Source organism: Anolis carolinensis, chromosome 2 (assembly GCF_035594765.1).
Source record: "Anolis carolinensis isolate JA03-04 chromosome 2, rAnoCar3.1.pri, whole genome shotgun sequence".
Classification (NCBI taxonomy): domain Eukaryota; kingdom Metazoa; phylum Chordata; class Lepidosauria; order Squamata; family Dactyloidae; genus Anolis; species Anolis carolinensis.
The window spans coordinates 182,743,444-182,764,178 of record NC_085842.1 but is presented as its reverse complement, the minus strand read 5'-3'; the positions used below and the strand labels follow the sequence as shown (position 1 = coordinate 182,764,178).

At 42.0% G+C, this 20,735-nt stretch overlaps 1 protein-coding gene across 9 annotated transcripts in view; it reads right to left on the bottom strand.

Moving 5' to 3' along the window:
* atp2b3 (ATPase plasma membrane Ca2+ transporting 3) overlaps positions 1–20,735 on the bottom strand; it is a 176,835-nt gene that overhangs the window by 46,198 nt on the left and 109,902 nt on the right. For 4 of the 9 annotated variants that reach the window (XM_016991185.2, XM_016991183.2, XM_008103878.3 and 1 more), the window contains exons 6-10: positions 19,590–19,715; positions 18,440–18,565; positions 8,866–8,904; positions 5,179–5,220; positions 1,398–1,562 (exon numbers count right to left, since the gene is read on the bottom strand). In XM_016991185.2, the coding sequence (XP_016846674.2) occupies positions 1,398–1,562; positions 5,179–5,220; positions 8,866–8,904; positions 18,440–18,565; positions 19,590–19,715 (498 nt within the window). The remainder of the gene's footprint in view (positions 1–1,397; positions 1,563–5,178; positions 5,221–8,865; positions 8,905–18,439; positions 18,566–19,589; positions 19,716–20,735) is intronic. The other 5 variants (XM_008103883.3, XM_008103881.3, XM_003216892.4 and 2 more) reach the window with 2 other exon arrangements.

Below are 20,735 nucleotides of genomic sequence, written 5' to 3'. Positions count from 1 at the left end.
AGTCACAAAGCTTTTATCCCCTAGGCCACTGGAGGCTCCTAATGTGGGCAATGAAGACAATATATATTCTGCCAGATTTTCAGTGGGTTTAATTTGTCTGTGAATTGTGCTATCTTTTGTTTGTTTCTACGGTTTCATTGTTATTTCTTGTCTTTTGTGTTATTGTTATAAACCACCTTGCAGGCACTTATGTAGGCGGTGCTCAAAGGCAGTATATGTACATGTCTTTATAAATAAATACTTAAATAAATAAAAATAATAAAATGAAAAAAGGGAATTTAAAAAGACATAGTATTGTTTAAAAGGCAGATGAATAATAGTTTACGCCACATAGATTGCAGGTTTAGGTCTTTCTAAGTGGGGAAATAAATGTATTCATTTATCGAATTTCATTGCATAATAGTCAGTTTCCCACACATTTTTTGAGGGGAAATGGGGGTGCAACTATTATGCGGTGGTGACTATTATATGGTGAAAAAAAGCCCACTGCGCGAGTGGGCACCCACCCGAATTTCTGTCCTGAAAGTGCAGCTCGGAAGGGAAAGTCTAGCAACTCCTCCCAGCTTTTCCCTTTCAAGCTATGAGCTGTAGCTCAAAGTGGCTGGTGAGTGGACAAGTTCACATGCTTGCACATTTGTCTCCTCTAAGGTATAGAGTCTTGCCTTATCCAAACAGGACTCTGTAGCTGGGGAGCGGACAGGCAGATGGATCAATCCCCGCATGCCCGCTCCCTTTTTTTGTCATTGCAGGAGCCCCAGTGGCGAAGTGGGTTAAAGCGCTGAGCTGCTGAACTTGCAGACCGAAAGGTCCCAGGTTCAAATCCCGGGAGCGGCTTGAGCGCCCGCTGTTAGCTCCAGCTCCTGCCAACCTAGCAGTTCGAAAACATGCAAATGTGAGTAGATCAATAGGTACCGCTCCGGCGGGAAGGTAATGGCGCTCCATGCAGTCATGCCAGCCACATGACCTTGGAGGTGTCTACGGACAACGCCGGCTCTTCGGCTTAGAAATGGAGATGAGCACCAACTCCCAGAGTCAGACATGACTGGACTTAACGTCAGGGGAAACCTTTACCTTTTTAGGGCATGACTTGGCTCCCAGCTGAGTCAAGCACTGTGGCGCCAAGGACAATTGCACCCTTAATTCACTTTCCCAGCTGAGTGGACTAAGGGTGCGACTATTCAATAGGGAAAGGCAAAATACCAATTTTGTCTTCCTCAAAAGGAGGTATGACTATTACGCGATAGAGACTATTATGCGATGAAATATGGGCAGTTTCTTATTCATTTACCATATGTAGTCCTGGCTGAGGTGTGTCCCCTTCCCTAGATCTGGACAAAATCCCTTCTATCAGCCGCAAGGGCACCCCTGTGCTCTGTTGTGCAGTGTTCCCACCCTACCTGCTTTTCCGATTTGGACAGCCAGTTTGGTGAGCTTCCCCTGCAGGACAGACTTCTCTTTTTTGGGTACGCTGGCTTTCTTCTTCTCCCGCTCTTCCATCTCACCCCCCTCGGCACTTTTCAGGGGTTGCATTTCCATGGCCACAGCCCCATCTTGCTTTTTGGCTGGAGAGAGATAGGGAAGAAACACTGATTCACCTGTAATCCAAATGGATATGCTACCTGCCTGATTGTTCTCTCTCACACACTCTCTTCCTTTTGTTTCATTGGGCTGTCTCTGCTTCTCTACTATGCTAAGGTATGCAGATGCATAAAACTATGGTTGGTGACCCATTTCTGAACATCCTAAAAAAGTTGCATAATTTCTCTCTCTTAAGTTGGTATAGGAGCAGCACCAGAAAAAAGGCCAGGAATCCTACCCAATGATTCTGCCTCAGCAGCCCTGCTCAAGGGCCCTTCCACACAGCTATATAACTCAGAATATCAAGGCAGATAATCCACATATCTGCTTTGAACTGGGTTATCTGAATCCACACTGCTATATACTCCAGTTCAATGTGGATTTTATACAGCTGTGTGTAAGGGGCCTTAGTGTATCTGATGTAAATGCCTCTTTAAAAGAATCATTTACTCCATAGAAGGGAAAAGCCAGCTGGAGAGCTGGATTCCTGAAGCATCAGTTGCAGATCTGCCCAGTAAGAGGCTGTATTACAAAACAGGAATTCTGAAAGGATTTGCTGTTCCAAAGTTTAGGACTTTTCAACTACCCAATTAAAATACCATGGTTCCACTTTAACCACCATGGCTACATTGTCTGGAATCCTGTTGGATGTAGTTTAAAGCTGAGAATTATAAATGCCAATCTCTGAAATCCATAGGATACAGCCATGCCACTTAAAGTAGAATCAAAGTCGTGTTAACTATTATCCCATGTCAATATTCCACCAATTCAAATTCACATAGGTATATGCCAATTATTCAAGCAAATATACAGCCATTCTCATGCACTCTTCTCACATAAATGCCTCTTGTGCCTCAGAAATGTCCACAGAACAAGCTTAACTTGGTTTAACTGTCATGATCTCCATCAATGAAACGTAGTGCCTTTGCACAAATTAGGGTCCTTGAGTGCCAGGGTTGCCAGGTCATGACCAACCTGCGATTACTGAGTCAAAACCGGAGACCTTGCCATGTCTCAGCATGATGTTATGAAGAGCAACGCCTGGTGACATCATTAAGCATGATGCAATTAGCATTAACCACAATTGCACAACATGTACCATTAAAATACATTTTAAAAAAATACCACACTTAACAAATGAAGAATATATAAATACACAGACATTTTTGGAAGTAGCACTCTTGCCCTTAGTTTCTTCTCTTTCACTTTGAGAATCCAGGCCATGAAATCTAGGAATCCAAATTATGGAGGCTGGTTCCTAATTTTGCTGCCTCAAATGCTATGGGAATTCAACTTCTAAAATCGCTGGTCCCTTGGCCATGTTTTCTAAAAGTATTGTGCTGAGAAAATAAGCATTTATTCTGTGGACTTCTCATTGTATAGATATTTCATGTTCCCCAAAAGAACCTAAGACAAGTATTTTGTATGCCTCACATATTACGTGGAAGCATCACAGTACTGAAAAATTCTCTTCTTAAATATTGAAATACTACTTTTTTAATACCTTTGGCCATGTTTTCTGTGGCTTCTGAGAGCTGATCTCAACAACATCTGGGGAAACAGATTTGGGAACCACGGCCATAGGAAAATGCCATTCTCATACACATGAATGAGTACATGCCGGGAGGAGGGTGAGACATTCAGTGGCTGAGAGTGATCCAGAAGGCAGGCTGCCATTTCCTTATGCCAAGAGGACAAGGAAAATTAGGAAGGCCTGAGGTAAGCACCCATAGGGCCTCATCCAGCCCCCAGGCCTTAGTTTGCCCATACCTGTGTTAAACCCACTTTGTCCCCTAATTCAGAAAGCTCAGATCTCAAATCCCACCTGTAAAACATCTTACTTTCCCCTCAAACAAACAGTCTTCTGAAAGGAAACTTTGCGTTGTGAGAGTTCAGTGACTTCCAGACACTAGATAACACTACACGATTTGGCTTTAAAATGTATACAGTACTCAAAATTAGTCTGGCTTTGCAAATACAAAGGCTATCTTGTTTCTCTTCATTTCTTTGCTTGGCCAGGAAACTGTACTTTACACTTAAGAACGATCTGGGTAACAGCCAGCTGGCCTTTGTGCCTTCAAAAATGGGGTCAACCATTGTTTCTTTGTCCCAGAACACTAGAGGAAATCTGATATTTGCAAGAGCTAACAAAAACTAATACATTCAGCTTGCCATTGCTATCCTGAGGCTAAACAGGGGCCATCTCATTACAAAAATAGATGGGGAAATATTGTCAACATAATTTCCTCTTGCATTCAAATATTTTAGACCTCCATTTCTTCCCATCTCAGTCAGTCTGCAAGTGTTAATAGTTAATTTTGACATCAAATTTTCACCCATCCACTATACAAAAGAAAAGATAGGTAAAGCTCTTCCCAGCATGGAAAGGAACGTGTTTATCAGCCGGCGTTAGAGGTATTAAAGAGAAAATGAGAAAGATGGCAAACTTAAATCAACACCTGAAATGATCAGATATATAAAAGTTCAAACCCAGATGTCAACGAATTAAGAATTCAAGAGTTCTGGCCTCGGATAGATGATTTTGCCAATTTTATCACCCTCTCCACATTCACATTTTAGAAAGTATTTTTTCCAGCCCAAATATAAAGAAATCTGCAAACTTTGAGAAATTGTTGTTAATACTGAAAATGTTCCTCAAATATAGCTACAATATGCAGTCTATTTGGTCTTCCTCTTCTTTTTTCTTTCTTCTTTTTGGCCTTTGCTTCAAGTGAAATCCATTTCCACAAAGTATTCTGGAAAGCCTGAAAGTTTGCAATTTTGCAAAATTTGAGTGATTGGCCGTAACAGCTAAACAGCAGATTTGGAAATTTTATATTTTAAGAAACAATAGTCCACATTAAGGTTTCCAGACATGAATTATCCCAGACCTTGAAATTTCAGAGTGAAAACCTGAGACCGAGGGATGATCCTTTATGATATAATAAAACTTTATTTATTTACTGCCCTTTCTCCTCAAGGCACTCAGGGTGGTTTCCAACATAACAAGGAAACCATACCACAACTTAAAACTATACAACAACAAAAACATAATACAATAATGAGCATAAGTACACTAAACATACAAATCAATCAATTAACCACAGGCTTAAGAACTAATAACAAAATAGGGTAATATAAAATCATCCAGAATATTATGCCCTTCCCACCAGACAGCTCCTGAAGGCATAACAAATATATTTTAAGCATTAATCACAACTATACTGAATATGCCATTCAAAAATCAAAACACCATGACTAATATATATACATGCATATCTTTCAAGGCAATGCTCTCAACTATAAGTTGGGAGAAGAGAAATCAAGATCTAAGAATCAGGGCCAAGCCCTGAGATGGAAAACCCCCAGTCCTGTTCAAAACAAAACCCCAGTCCTATTCAAAACAGAACAATGTAAGACAAATTACAACTAAATTGAGAATATCAGCAACTAAAGTGTTGGGGCTTAAAGATGACCCACCTTTTCTGCTTCCAGCTATGACCCTGCCATCCAAATGTAGAACTCAAAATATTCAAGAGAGGGGTTGGAGTATTATTATTATTATTATTATTATTATTATTATTATTATTATTATTTTACCTTTGTTCTGATTATTCTCCACAGCCCCATCCTGCTGCTTCCCTAAAACAGAAGAAGGGAACGACAAACACAGGACGCTTGAGAACAAACAACACGGCACTAGCACAGCACATACATGCACACACACAATGGAGAGAGCATGGATCTTGACAATCAGGGTGTCCCATCCCTCCCTGCCCCACAAACAGGTCCCTGCCAAAAGGCGACTGAAAGACATAGGCCAGTCTCCCTCAACACGATTCCCCTTCAAATGCATTGAGCTACAACTCCCAGTGGCCCCATACAATACAGCCATTAGAGAGAGTTTGGCTAGTAATCCAACATGTGTCGTTGGGGGAGCTTGACTAATGTGAAGTCAGACAATCTATGAAGCTGGAAAAAGACTGACCTAGGTTGGTGGCTTTGTTTTTAGGTTAATTAGTGAATCTCACATATTAACGCTTTGCATAATATTTGAGCTTGGAAAAGTTGTTTAGGTGGACCACAGTACTTGGAAACCCTAAGCAATGCCACCAGTGGTTATGCTAAGTGCAGCATTCTGGAGTCTCCCAAATTCTCTTTTCACTGACGTTGTTGGAAGAGATAATGCAGATGTTGAAAAGCATATAAAAACGTATCTCGGAGATGTGCAGCACAGTAGTAAAATTGAACATGGTGTGAGGAAATAGGAAGGTTTATTTTCCCCTTGGGCATGCTAAACTGCATCTGTTGAGAAGAAGGGCCACCATTGTAGTTTATCTCAAGAACAGGAATGGCATCTCACCTTACCCCAATTCATTTCAAGTACTAAATTCGCATAGAGCAGTGGTTCTCAACCTGGGGTCCCCAGATGTTTTTGGCCTACAACTCCCAGAAATCTCAGCCAGTTTACCAGCTGTTAGGATTTCTGGAATTTGAAGGCCAAAAACATCTGGCGACCCCAGGTTGAGAACCTATGACATAGAGAGACTTTATATATAAGATGGGAAAAGAAGCATGTGTCGGTACGGTAATAAACATCGAGAGGCTTAGTGTTGTTTAAAGAGAAATGCACACAAAAGCCTTAGCTTTCCTCTCAAAGAACTTCCTTCATCTAGCTGATTTTGATTGCAACTCCCGGCAGGCTCCTTAGCTAGCATAGCAAGAGTGAAGAATGGTGGGAGCTGCAGTCCAACAGTGTCTGAAATGGCAAGGGATTACTGCTTCTGAATCCTCAGGATTTTTAGAAGGCTAATAAAAATGTCAATCCCACCTCAGCTTTTTGCTGCTCCTGCTTTAACTTCTCACCACTGGTTGCTCTCTTGTTCCAGGGTGACCAGGTACTTTACTTAATAGATACCCCAGTTATCTGACATGGCTTCTGCTTCACTTATCTGCTTACTGCTTTATGTGCAATGCGGTAAACTTTAACCTCCTGCCCCCTTAATAGATTTATCACCATGGATAGTGTGTTGGTGCCATCAGCAGCCCTGCCTAAACATTGCTGTTGTTGAGGTTGTTATTGTTAACTGTCTTCAATGTATGATGACCCTATGAACAAGAGACCTCCAAGTCACACTATCCTCAATAGTCCTGCTCAGATTTTACAAATTCAGAGCTGTGGCTTCCTTGATTGAGTCTTCTTTTCCTACTGCCGGCCACTTTACAAAACATTAATGTCTTTTATAGTGAGTCATCTCTTCCTGTGATATCATAAGAAGTGATCTTGGCTTCTAGGGAGAATACAGTCCTGATTTGTTCTAGGACATATTAATCTATCTTTTTAGTAATCCATGGTATTCACAGAACCCACCACATCTCAACTAGGAGCCTTTACTTTTAAAAGAAATTAAACATGGGAGTGGCAGTCCAATAGATCTAAAACACAATTCCCTTAAAACACTAGCAAAAGAATAAGAAAAACATAACCAGGTGGCCTGGATGATGGCCGGTGTCATGACCATGGCAAGATGAAAGAGAAGAGTGTGAGAGAAACTATCAAGCCTGGGAAGGTGGGAAGATGAGAGATGGTCTTTTAAGAATAAGGTAAAGGTTTCCCATGACATTAAGTCCAGTCATGTCTGACTCTGGGGGTTGGTGCTCATCTCCATTTCTAAGTCGAAGAGCCGGCGTTTTCCATAGACACCTCCAAGGTCATGTGGCTGGCATGACTGCATGGAGCACGCCGCTCCCGGGGTTTGAACCTGGGACCTTTCGGTCTCGAGCTCAGTGCTTTAACGCACTTCGCCACTGGGGCTCCTTCTTTTAAGAATAGCACCTGATAAATCTAGAAGTTACTGGCTTTTCAGACCATAGCACTAGCTTCCTATCCAAAGAGGCTTAACTCACAAGGTCAATTGAATACTGACTGGTTGGTGACTGTTGATACATAGAGATACTATCCATGGTGATGCCCCACTCATTTACTTATACTTTCAATAAGCAGGTAAATGAAGCAGAAAGTACGGTACTCTTTTTCTCTTGATCCAAACAACAACTGCATCATTTTTACCTATCATTGAAATCAGGAGCTGTTTTCCTTGCCTTATCGGTAATATAACTGAAGGCATTGCTTTCCCTATTTAGGGCATACTATATGTTGAGGAATTGCATTTAAGACGTGCCAGGAGGAGTGGGATGGTCTTGAAAGTATGCTATGTAGTTGGGCAGGCGCTATCCTGCCTGGGAGGCAAATGTGAGGGCATAGGGAGGTTACTACCTTTGTGTTCTGTTTTTGGACTTCCCTTTGGTACAGTGCCAGTTGATGCTTCCCATGTCAATGAGGCCCCTTCCATACAGCTGTATAAAATCCACATTGAATTGGATTATATGGCTGTGTGGACCCCAGTTCAAAGCAGATATTGTGGATTATATGGCTGTGTGGAAGGGCCCTGAGTCAGTGAATCCAGGTTTAATGGAGGCCTACAAGGAGCTCTCCAAGGTACTGAACCTACTTCCTAAGTAAATCCATCACTTTAGATTGCTCCCATAAAGGTTGTATTATAACCTGGAGTGGACAACCTGGCAAGATGGCACTACATGGAGGAATCCTCCACCTTGTGTGACTGTGGAGCAGAACCAACAACTCCGCATATGTATGCTTGCCCACAATGTCCTGCCTCATGTACGGAGGAGGAGTTGCTTAAAGCTACGGACAATGCGGTTGCTGTTGCCCACTTTTGGTCTAAAACAATTTAGTTGCTTGTGATTTCCTTTTTTTCATCATTTTAAAAATATATTTGTTATGCAATGCTTTTGACACGAAATAAATAAAACCTGGAGTGGATACCTCACCCTACTGACACGGGATCCTTCAGCAAACGACTTGCCATTTGGGCAGTCAGTATGGGATACAAGAAAACTGGGTATGATTTATCCATAATATTGTTTTATCAGCTACACTTGCACTCTAACCTTTCCCTTGTTGACCACCACCACCTCCTTTATCCTCACAACAACCACCCTGTGATATAGATAAGGTTGAGAGACAATGACTGTTTGGCTCAAGGCTCAGCGGGAACTAGACATCGTGTTCACCAAGTCTTGGCCCAGTGCCCCAAACCTTATGCCATACCAACTGTCAGTGGATATTTGGTCTGATTCTTCTTAGTCCACATCCTGGTGGAAGAAGTGTGTATGTGTAAGAAGAACTCAAGTGTGGTTTCCATAGCTGGTCTGGTATGTGGGATATTATTTGTGCATATGGGAAGCTCGGGACTTTGCACATACCCCCTGTGCCATTGGTGCTAGAATCCTCTGCCTTGGCATCTAAAAGAAGCCAGCACGAGATGGGACCATGGGACAGAGGAGATTGGGACAAGCATGGGGAGGAAGATGAGGCAGGGGTCAGATGTGGGGAGGGTCAGGGAGGAGAGAGAAACAACATTAATCAGATGACTGGAGTGCCCCCCTTGTGACCCAGCAAGCCCAGCCAGAGAGCTTGGTGCAGAGATAGGACCCTTTCGCACTACCCAATTACAGTGCTATGATTCCACTGTAACAATCCTGGCTGCATCCTATTGAATCCTGGGCTTTGTAGACAAGTCACAGACATCAAAGGATATCTTTACATGAGAATCCAAAAGGCTCCTCCCTGAATAGCAAACTCCGGGATTCCATAGGGAGTTGCCATGACAGCTAGAGTGGCATCGTAGCACTTTAGCTGCGTGGTGTGAAAGGGACCACAACTAAGGAGGCCGTTGCAAGGAAATTAATCAACAGCTCAGTGTTCTCCCCCAAAATACTCACCTAACCCAGCAGTAACAGAGGCAACTATCAAAAGAGGACATAGATATCTCATTGGCAGAGCTTGGAACAGCAATTTACTTGCAATTAATCCCTTTCTGCTAGGGCAGAACCAAGTTATATTGCAATTTAAAAATGCAGAATTCTATACCTTTACATATAATAGCAATTAGGTAATGTTGGGGATGTTTTATGGATGTCACCAATACCTGAATGGAGGACCTATTGGGAGGCATAAATAAATCACTCTGAATTAAAGTGCACACACGCCTTGCAAAGTAATTTCAGTTTCTTTTTTATTTTTAAAAAATCACATGTAGGGTGAAAACTGAATCGGGACTATTGGGACTGAAGCAGAAAAGGCTTAAATCTTCCTACCCAGCCATTTCCTGAAAGGGACTCTGAACTCTTCCTCCTCCATCACAGAGGTAAGGGTAAAGGTTTCCCCCTGACATTTAGTCTAGTTGTATCCGCTCCATGCACTTACGGCCAGCATAAGTGCATGGAGTGCCTTTACCTTCCCGCTGAGGTGGTAACTATTAATCTACTCACATTTGCATGTTTTTGAACTGCTAGGTTGGCAGAAGTGGGGCTAGGAGCATGAGCTTACCCCATCCTGTGGATTCGAACTGCCAATCTTCCAGTCAGCAAGTTCAGCAGCTCAGCGGTTTAACCCGTTATGTGGAAGGGGCCTTAGGTAAAGGTAAAGGTTTCCCCTGACGTTAAGTCTAGTTGTGTCCCACTCTGGGGGTTGGTGCTCATCTCCATTTCTAAGCCGAAGAGCCAGCATTGTCCGTTGACACCTCCATGGTCATGTGGCTGGCATCGCTGCATGGAGCGCCCTTACCTTCCCACCAGATTAATCTACTCACATTTACATGTTTTCGAACTGCTAGGTTGGCAGAAGCTGGAGCTAACAGTGGGAGCTCACCCCGCTCCCTGGATTTGAACCACTGACCTTTCGGTCAGCAAGTTCAGCAGCTCAGCAGTTTAATCCGCTGCACCACCACAGGCTCCCCATAGAGGCAAACTACTACAAAAACAACTATGATAGAAACGGAGTAAAGAAACAGGCAAACTGTAGGTGCAGGTTCTGGCTGACCCAAGAAGTCAAGTGTCCTAATTTTGTAGGAACGCCCTCCTTAATCCTATTTTGAGCCACTCTTTGAGTTTTCCTCCTATTTCCCCTAGGTTCATTTCAATGGCTGCATACTGAGTTTAATGTACAAGAAGAGTTTGCACTTAATTAACTCAGAAGGGTAAAAAGAAGCAGGTAGATTCTTCCTCTTCACTGTAGACTCAGCTGAAAGCAAACTTATTAATGTGTTGTTGAAGGCTTTCATGGCCGGGATCACAGGGTTGTTGTATGTCTTTCGGGCTGTGTGGCCATGTTCCAGAAGTATTCTCTCCTGACGTTTCGCCCGCATCTATGGCAGGCATCCTCAGAGGTTGTGAGGTATGGATAAACTAAGTAAGGAAAGGAAAGAATATATATCTGTGTAGAGTCCAGGGTGTGGCAAGAGTCCTTTGTCACTGGGAGCCAACATTAATGTTTCAGTTATTTATGTTTGCAACTTATTAAGTTTGCAACTTATTAATGTTTGCTATTTAGACCTGGTGGCGAAGTGTGTTAAAGCACTGAGCTGCTGAATTTGCAGACCGAAAGGTTGCAGGTTCAAATCCCGGGAGCGGAGTGAGCGCCCAATGTTAGCTCCAGCTTCTACCAACCTAGCAGTTCGAAAACATGCAAATGTCAGTAGATCAATAGGTACTGCTCCGGCGGGAAGGTAACGGCGCTCCATGCAGTCATGCCGACCATATGACCTTGGAGGTGTCTACGGACAATGACGGCTCTTTGGATTAGAAATGGAGATGAGCACCAACCCCCAGAGTCAGACATGACTGAACGTCAGGGGAAACCTTTACCTTTACTTTATTTAGACTAGACTCTGATGTTACTTGGCCATGTATCCTGGTTTTCATCTGCTAAAGTAAGACAGTATAGAAAGGAACTAATTAATAAATGACTTGACAATCCCAGCTCCCAGCTTCTTGGCTGCCCTTGAGAAGGTCATTTTCTTACTAAATCTCCTTTGGGGGAGAGAAGTGGGATTATTTTCAGAATGTTCCTATCCCGTTTTAGCTATTTTATTGTTTTAATTTGGAAGTGTGTTAAACCATTTATTGCTTTATCGTTACACCACCTTGCAATCCCATAGTAAATAGTGGGATATAAATATTTTTTTGAATGAATAAATTGTAAATAAAATATATTGGGCTGCTTGTGGAGGAATGAGTGAAGCTGTGTTGCTTCAGTAAAGGCAAGAGAAATTGTTTAAACCAAGCCTACAATTCCAGCAAGATGAAATGCATGTGTGTAGAACCAGGGCTGTAGCCAAGGGCGGGGGGTTGGGGTTCAACTCCCCCCCCCCCCTGAAAAATTTCAGGTTAAAAAAAAACCCTCTGGTTTATTCATGAATTTTAACTGATTAACCAAATCCCCATGAATGTTCACTGAAGTTTATCTGTCTTGAGTGTCCAGTGAAGTTTATCGATAGAGCCTGATTTCTACATTATTTTGCATTATGGAACTACTCTTCATGACTCGCTAAAAAAAAATTTCTACCCCATCCCCCATTTTTTTCTGGCTATTGTCCTGTGTAGAACTCTAAATTCTGTATCATCAAGTCATAGTGCACAAGGTTGCAAACTGCCATACAGCCATGACCAAGCATTCTATATTGTAGTTATGGGTTCATAACTTAGGACATGCTTACAATCACGGGAAAAACTCCTGTTTAAAGGGCTCCAGAGTTGTTCTGATAGAGCCCTAGGATCCCTTTGCCTGTTCACATGGCATCACGACTACTTCTGCCTCATCACCAGTAAGAAGTCCCCTCCCAGAGGCTTACTGGCACTGGCACATTTCTGATCATGTGATTTGTTGCCTGACATGACTTCAGCAGAAATGTGATGTCACCAGAGAGCTTCTGGAAAAGAACTGCTTGTTAGCGGCAAGGCAGTGGTGTCAGTGTGGAAAACTGAACAGATCAGATCCAGCCTGAAACAGTTGTCCACCTCACCAACACTGCAGTATCACCCTGGAGCCTTTAGAAAGATCTGGAGTAAAACCTGTGTTCTCTTGATGCTGGTTAACAGCTGGATGCAGTGGGTGTGCTTATGCATCTGGCTCATAGAATCATAGAATAGTAGAGTTGGAAGAGACCTCATGGGCCATCCAGTCCAACCCCCTGCCAAGAAGCAGGAAATCACATTCAAAGCACCCCCGACAGATGGCCATCCAGCCTCTGCTTAATGTATCATGTGGACGCACTGCAGCAGCTGTGTAGACATGGCCCTAGAGTTATAGATCTGTACCTGATCTATATTCAGTAGAACTAGTAACCACAATCATGGCATTATTGCCACATTGTAAAAAAACAAGAGGTTGTATTGGCAAAGATGATCTGTTCAGCTGTTGATTGGGGTGCAAGGAAGAGATGTTTTCATCCCCTCCTGACCAACAAGCAAGGCTGCAAGAATTAAAGCAAGACCCCTCTAACAATTTTTATGTGTGGCTGGTGGTAAGTATCCTGGAAACAGCTTGTATCCCAGTCATTAACTAAACAAATCTCCTTCATCTCTTGGCTCTGAAGGTGGGCTGGGCTGGGAGACAGAGAAAGGTCTGGCTAGGAGATGCTACGTAGGGCCCTTTCACACAGCCCTATATCCCAGAATATCAAGGCAGAAAATCCCACATTATCAGCTTTGAACCGGAATATATGGCAGTGTGGACTCAGATAACCCAGTTCAAAGCAGATATTGTGGGATTTTCCACCCTCATATTCTGGGATATAGGGCTGTGTGAAAGGGCCCTTAGTTACACATATGTAATTAAGTACAAATGAAGAACATTAGTGATTATTTTTCTGTATGGACATCTGAATTTAGCACATTCCACCCTGTCTTTCAAACTGTTAATTTGAGGTGGCTGTAGATACCAGCCCAAAAGGATAACCTATAAAGCAAAGTAAACGCAATTCATAATTTATAAATTGAGTATGTAAATTAAAGAAAATAAATACAAACTAGAACAGCACAGGAGCAGATTAAATGCACAATAAAGTTGAAGAAAAATATGGGCAATGTTGTTGACTTAAGTTCATAAAAGCAGCAACCAAATGTCATATGCTAAATTAAAATTGCCACTAAATTGAAAAATGTGTTTACTTAGAGCACAGGAAGATGGCGGAGTTCAGAGAAGGGACTAGCATCAGCAAAACAAACAGCATTTGTATTCCAAGCAAAGCGTATTTTGGGGATAGGCCCTACGTGGGCCGTATGCTCATCCCCAAGGCTGTTTTGTCCTGTTTCCCCCATCAATGTTTCCAAATTATTGTCACCCCATACTCACCATTGGCACTGCAAAACAATCCATGGCTTTGCAAATGGTTTTTCATAAACCGCATGCAGGTCTTTATCCTCATAGACATTTATCCCCTTATTCCACAAAAGCAGATCTGTTAACCCTCTACATACAAATTACCCCAGTACAGGTTGACAATACCAATATGTTCTCTCCATATACACAACTCCCCCCCCCCCCCAATTCGGGCTCATTCATTTCCACACCCTTAATGGCTTTCCCTCTAAATTCATGCCAGGGGAAAGGTAAAAAAGATGAATGTTTGTTGGTACAGCAGTGCAGATGCTACCAAAACTTTCCCCAAACTTTTACATGCACTTGCATACCAGGAGTCAGAAACCATGTTTTTGAATGTGGATAGTATAAAACCAAATGAAGGAAAATGAGGGGAAGTGGTTTAAGGTTAGGGTTAGAATTAAAGTTAGGAATGAAGCATGAAATGGAACAATGAGATCCCCATGGACACACCCTTAGTTCTGGGGTTGAGAGACAATATGCATTTGTCATGCTACTGGGAAACATGAGTCCAAACTGATAATGAACCATCACCAGCTGAGCCTCAATGAGTTGCCACATGTGGTAAGCATAAACTCAATATGTGGACTAAAGGCCATATTGGTTGAATGTTAGTTCAGTATGATGCAGAGCCCATTAGGAATGTCTTCACTGTGATGCTACTCAGTCACAAACCATTGAAGATGAATCTATCTAAGGAAGTTATCTACAAGCTGTGTGTCCCTTATCCAAAATCTTTGAGACCAGAAGTGTGTTAGATTTTGGAATATCTGTATTTGCATATACTGTAGAGTCACTTATCCAACATTCACTTATCCAATGTTCTGGATTATCCAACGCAGTCTGCCTCCTGCTCGGATCCACAGCTGTTTCTCTAGGTAGCAAGGACTGAACTTTTTATGGATTTAATTTCAGACAATGTTGTTACTTTAAGTTCATTTTATGCAATTCTATCTTTATTTGTAGTTAATTTGTTAGTAGTCAATGTTTTTGTAGTTAATGTTTTCAATACATTGCGATGTTTTGGTGCTAAATTCATAAATACAGTAATTACTACATAATGTTATGGTGTATTGAACTGTTTTTTCTGTTGATTTGTTGTAAAACATGATGTTTTGGTGCTTAATTTGTAAAATCATAATTTGACGTTTAATAGGATTTTCCTTAATCCCTTCTTATTATCCAACATTTTTGATCATCCAACATTCTGCCGGCCCTTTTATGTTGGATAAATTGGACTCTACCACTCTGGTGGCAAACCAGGTTTATAATAATAATAATAATAATAATAATTATTATTATTATTATTATTATTATTATTTTATTTTTATACCCGCCCCATCTCCCCGAAGGGACTCCGGGCGGCTTACATGGGACCAAGCCCAGGTCACAAACAATATAAAAACATAACAATAAAACAATCAATCAACAATAAAACAAGTCATAGGTCAAGATACAATAAATTTACTATAATAAAATCCTGGGTCGGCTCTAAAAAAAGAACTGGGCCAAAAAAGTACAATTAGTGTCAGATTCAATCAGGGTGAGGTAGATCCCAGAACTATTGTGTGGCACAGGTTTGGCACCGCTGAGCCCAGTGGTTGCCACCCAGTTGCCAGGTCGGCTTATGTCAATGATGGGCAACCTTTTGCGCTTGGTGTGTCAAAATTCACCTAAAAACCTAGCATGACTTGGGTGGTGTATCACTTCGAGACAAAAACCATAATTTCGCACTATGTATAGTTTAAATAACAAAAATGTATAATTGTAATATATAAATGTATTTAATAAATCAAAAACTATTTACTACCATTATTTCCATGTACAACAATCTATGGTACCTCTTGCAATTTCTCTCTATTCTAGTTTCAATGTAGTCATGAATAATGAATAATAATATAATAATATAATAGTAATAATGATAATATACTACAATAATAATAGAATAATAATAGAATGATATAATGATAATCTCTCTCTCTCTATATATATAAATGTTATGTGCATAATTCCCATGGAGTAAACAACAAGACCACTGGACCAAATCATACCGAATTTGGCCACAAAAGACATAGTCATCCAATGAATCTGCATGCGGCAGCATGTCAGCAAAAATGGCTAGGCGTGTCAATGCTTATGTTGTGCAGTATGGACATATCCCAGTTACTAAGCTTGGAAGCAATGATCTGGAGTACCCTACGCTGGATCAGCATTGCCATATGTGGTTCATATCAATGGGCCCAGAGTCTCCATAGATTAGGATTCCATGGTGGTGGTAGACTTTTTTTAAAAAGGAATAACTGTGGATCAAGATGAATTTTGGATGCAGCCGTATCCTCTACTATTGAATCATTGGTTGTTATTCAAAAGCAAGGGGTGTGTGATTTGAAATAGGGAAAAGATTTTGCCTTGTAGTTATGTTTCTTTGAAAAACTAGTACCTTTCTGCACTATGAACAATGTTTTAGCAGTGTTTCTACAGCTTATGTGAAAAACAGGTACCTTTCTGCACTATGAACAATGTTTTAGCAGTGTCTCTACATCTTATGTTAGTAGAGGCGGTTAACCACCTGAACTCCTGTTGCACAGAAGACCCTTTCGCGACGGAGTCAAATGCCACAGTCATGACCAGCCTTGTTTCTGAGTCAGAGTCTAAAAACGATGAGCCATAATTCTGCAGGCTGAGTCAAGCTTCTACAATGTTGAGCCAAAAGCACCGAATGAAATGCAATTACACTGTGATGCCCTTTAGACATTATCTCTGCTATGGGGGAAGCAGTTATCCTTGTGGGGGAGTCAGTTAGCCAAGAGAACATCTCAGTGATGCCATCACATGATCGGGGCCACCAATAAAATGTCCTTTTCTTATGGAATGAGCACCCCTTCCTCCAGGATCATGTGATATTGTGTGAGAAAATACCACGTGATCAACACCCTTCCGATCATATCCACCACATAATTGAGTCATTTTGAGCTTTTCCCAGCTGCAAGGGCTTGCTGTTCATGGATCAGCATCTCTCATCTAGCTGGAAGAATATCCAAAGGGCAACTTTGTCCTGTAGAGTGCTTGAAGAAGCTCCTTTTTGAGATTGCAAATCCCAGAATCCCCCAGTTAACATGGGACTATGGGAGCTGCTGACCCACAAATACCCATAATTTTTCCAGTCCTTAGTCATGTGAAGATACATACTGGGATAGATGCCCTTACAGAGAGAAGATCCATTAACAGGGATGTTGAAAGGTAATCTGGTGCAAATTATTGGGAAGCTTTGATGCAAAAGGGGCCATGAGACCCAACTATTGTGCATATGTTTCTGTCTTTCTCATTAGTTGTTGTATACCTTCAAACCACTATAGATGTACAGTGATCCTATCCCTGGATTTTCTTGGCAGGATTCAGAAGGGGCTGCCATTGCCTTCCTCCAAGGTTGAGACAATTGATATAGTAATGTTTGTCAGTTTTTTTATATCCATCGTAAACTCAGTGAGTTTGGGTGGTAAAAAATGGTAACGCTGTAAAGATTAATAGATGTTGAGAACCTACTGGTGGCATCTACCCATCATGCCAATCTACCACATACCAACAATTGGGTGGAGAGCAAGTGGAGGTGTCAGAAAAATATTTTTACAAGATCGGCTATCCACAGGCCTGCTTGCAACCCTTCAGCTCTATTCAAGAGGTCAAGATCCAGAGGATAATGTGAGCATTGCATCAGGTCAAAAGGCAGCCCCTGACAAGGGCAGGCTTGTCACCTGGGTGTGCAAACTAAAGAGAGGATCATAGCCCAAACAAGAGGAATAGGAAGGGGCCACAGCAAGAAAGTGAACAAGGTCTACAACATTTGCAAGCCAGTGATTTCAGAGATGCAGAAGCCAGAGCAAGCAGTAAGGATGGAGAGAGGCACAAGGTGAGCAGAAATACCAGTAAGCTGGGATAGGAACTGTGTGGCCTTCCAAAAAGTACTGTATTACACCTCCCATGATTCCTCATGATTGGCTATGTCATCAACGGTTTGTGGCAATTTTAGTCCAACATGTTCAGGACCCCATATTCCTCATCCCAGTAAGAAAGCTACGTGGTCCAGAGTAATGGCGGTTTTAAGGCATGCATTTTTTTATCACCTGCAAGGTCTAGAAGTTGAGTCTCCTCTTCACCATTTTGAGAATTCCTGTCCAAAACACTATTCAAGACCTAACAAGCAGCACAGGCTCCAAATCTATAACCCACAAATTCTACCAGTGTGTCAAAACTTCCTTTTTAATAAATTCAGGTAAGATGATGGTGGATGGATGGATCTGAGTGGCATCCTATTGGATGAGATGAAGAATCAGTAGATTGAAAGAAAAGCACTTGCCCAGGTGGAACTAAGGGTGAACATTGAATAGAAGGAGATGGCTTTGGGACTTCTGATCATTACTGTGACTGCAGATTAACACCATCATGCTAAGCCAAAAAGTTGCCTGTTCCAAAAACATTGCTGGTTGAGAAATGGATGTAAGTGAGGCCAACTATGTGGATCTTCCTTTAGCAAATACAATGGCAGATATGGCATGAAATGTGTCAGAAAAAATATTTGATGTATGCTGGAGCTTACCTAGCCCAGAGGTGAGGCCTTACCTTTCTTATCCTTCTTCTCTTCCTCTTCCCCACCAGCACCCAGCAAAGTGAAGATAATCCCAGTCTGGGAGTTGACCCCGACAGCTGTGATGACCATCCGCCCAGAGCCTTCCATGACATGAGTGCCTGGGAAACCCAAGGGAGAATCAGGAGGGCATAGGTGGAAGCAGCATCCCTGCTAGTTGAAAACCAAGCCAGGAGTAGGAGGGTCAGCTCCCCTGGATTCATTTCCAGGTTCTGTAGGCCGGGATGGGCAGAAGGTAGATTGTGATTACTCTCAAGTCTATCTTAATAGATGAAGCCCAAGAGGCTTGGTGAGTGTACCTTGCCAAGAACGCAACAGGATTGGCCGTGACCCTCTTCATAGCAAAGGCTTTCAGGATTGGTCCCATGGAACCCCAAGCTCCTTAGATGCCCACCCAAGACATATTTTTACTTGAGGCAAAGGGCAAAGTGGAAGCTCTCGCCATTCCTTATACAGAAGCTGCAAGGGCTGGCAGTTGAATCATGCTTCCATATTGTGAATAAGATGTTATCATTCACCATCCTTGTGGATGGCAGATGAGCTTACAAAAGGCCACATGGTACACAAACTCTGTCCTTCACATTTGGGAAAATTTGAAGGGTTCAGTAGGGATTCCTGGACAGTTGCTTTGAGATCTGCTGCCTCACTCTACCTAATGGTTCGGCTGATCCTTGTCAGTGATGACAGCTTGCCTGTCATGTCCCTTCTCCTTTACAGAATCCAGTCATAGGACAATGAAAGGTGCACTCCATTTTTGTATTGTGGAAGGCTTTCATGGCCAGAATCACTGGTGTGTTGTGTAGTTTCCAGGCTGTATGCTGCTAGAACACGGCCATACATCCTGGAAACCATTTCATTCAAGACTTCACTCAGTTTTTGTGGGCAAGCAACATCACATATGAATGTGCATTTTTCAAATATGTCCCAGGATCCTTTGCAAAGCCCCAGTGTAGGAGGATATACAGCCTTCTTACAGGAGTTCTGCACAGATTTATTACTATGAGAATAGATTTCTATGGTGCTGGGAAGTTTCCAGTTATTTGGAATTATAAGCAAGTGATTTAATCAACTTCCAGGAGCTTACTGGCTTTCAGGATGTGCAGATTTTGCTCTTGTGTCCCTCACCTGACAGCAACATGGGATCCTTCTCCACGGATTTACGCACGTGATCTGACTCTCCCGTCAAGGAGCTCTCATCGATCTTGAGATCATTCCCCTGGATTAACACCCCATCAGCTGGAAGCAAGTCACCTTTGGGGAGGGGGAATAAGAGAGAAACAGGTGAGAGGAAGAGAATGCCTATGCATACCTATCTAGGGGCAGCCAGGCTTGAACCCAAGGATTAGTTCTGATTAGAGCAGATTGACATTTGTCGAATGGCGATTCATTACGTAGATGATTCACATTGATTTAATGGGCGAACTCTAGTTGGACCTCATAGTAGGATTCAGTCTCATAGGAGTCACTTCTTGGGAGACATTCCACAATCCCAACTTATTTATTTATTTATTTATTGCACTTATATACCACTTTTCTCACCCCTAGGGGGACTCAAAACGGTTCCCAACATAATCAGTGGCAAAATTCAATTCCTTACATGTATAAAACAAAACGTATCAAAATAACAACAACGACAATAGATTAAAATTAGAAAACTATAAAACAACAGTCACACATCTTACATAAAACATTTAGGCCTTGCACAATCCAGATGATATCGTTAACTACTTCCATATTTCCATGTTTCTGTCATTCACCGAATTCCTTCTTAACTAACCAGGTTTTAAGTTGTTTCCTAACAACCTAGTACCTTAGTTATTAGAAGAGTGGGCAACTTTGGCCCACTCATTCCCTTGGCATGTGGTGTGGCCAAAATTTGGAAGATAAGTGCTACATGCGACCTACATATCAATCAAAATGCTTCAATTTTTTATTAGTTTGCTGCCCAAATGAACTTCTCTCTTGTAACCTCTTGAACTTGTATATCTAAGAGAAATTCAGCCAGAGGTTACATCTTTCCAAAACACTCCCCAGGCGGAGAAGGAAAAAATAGGTCTCGCTTGAATAGCGACAATGCAACTGCAGGAGGAGCAGAGGCTTTGCACTAAAGCTCTCAGTTGTACTCTGCCCTTTCTCCAATGAGTTCAAGAGAGTGTTCATATTTTTCCAAAGCAACATGTCATCCTCACAACAATCCTGTGAGTTAAAGAGGACTACTGGCCCAAGATCATTCAAGGAGTTTCATGTTTCGTTGAACGTTGATTTCTTAAA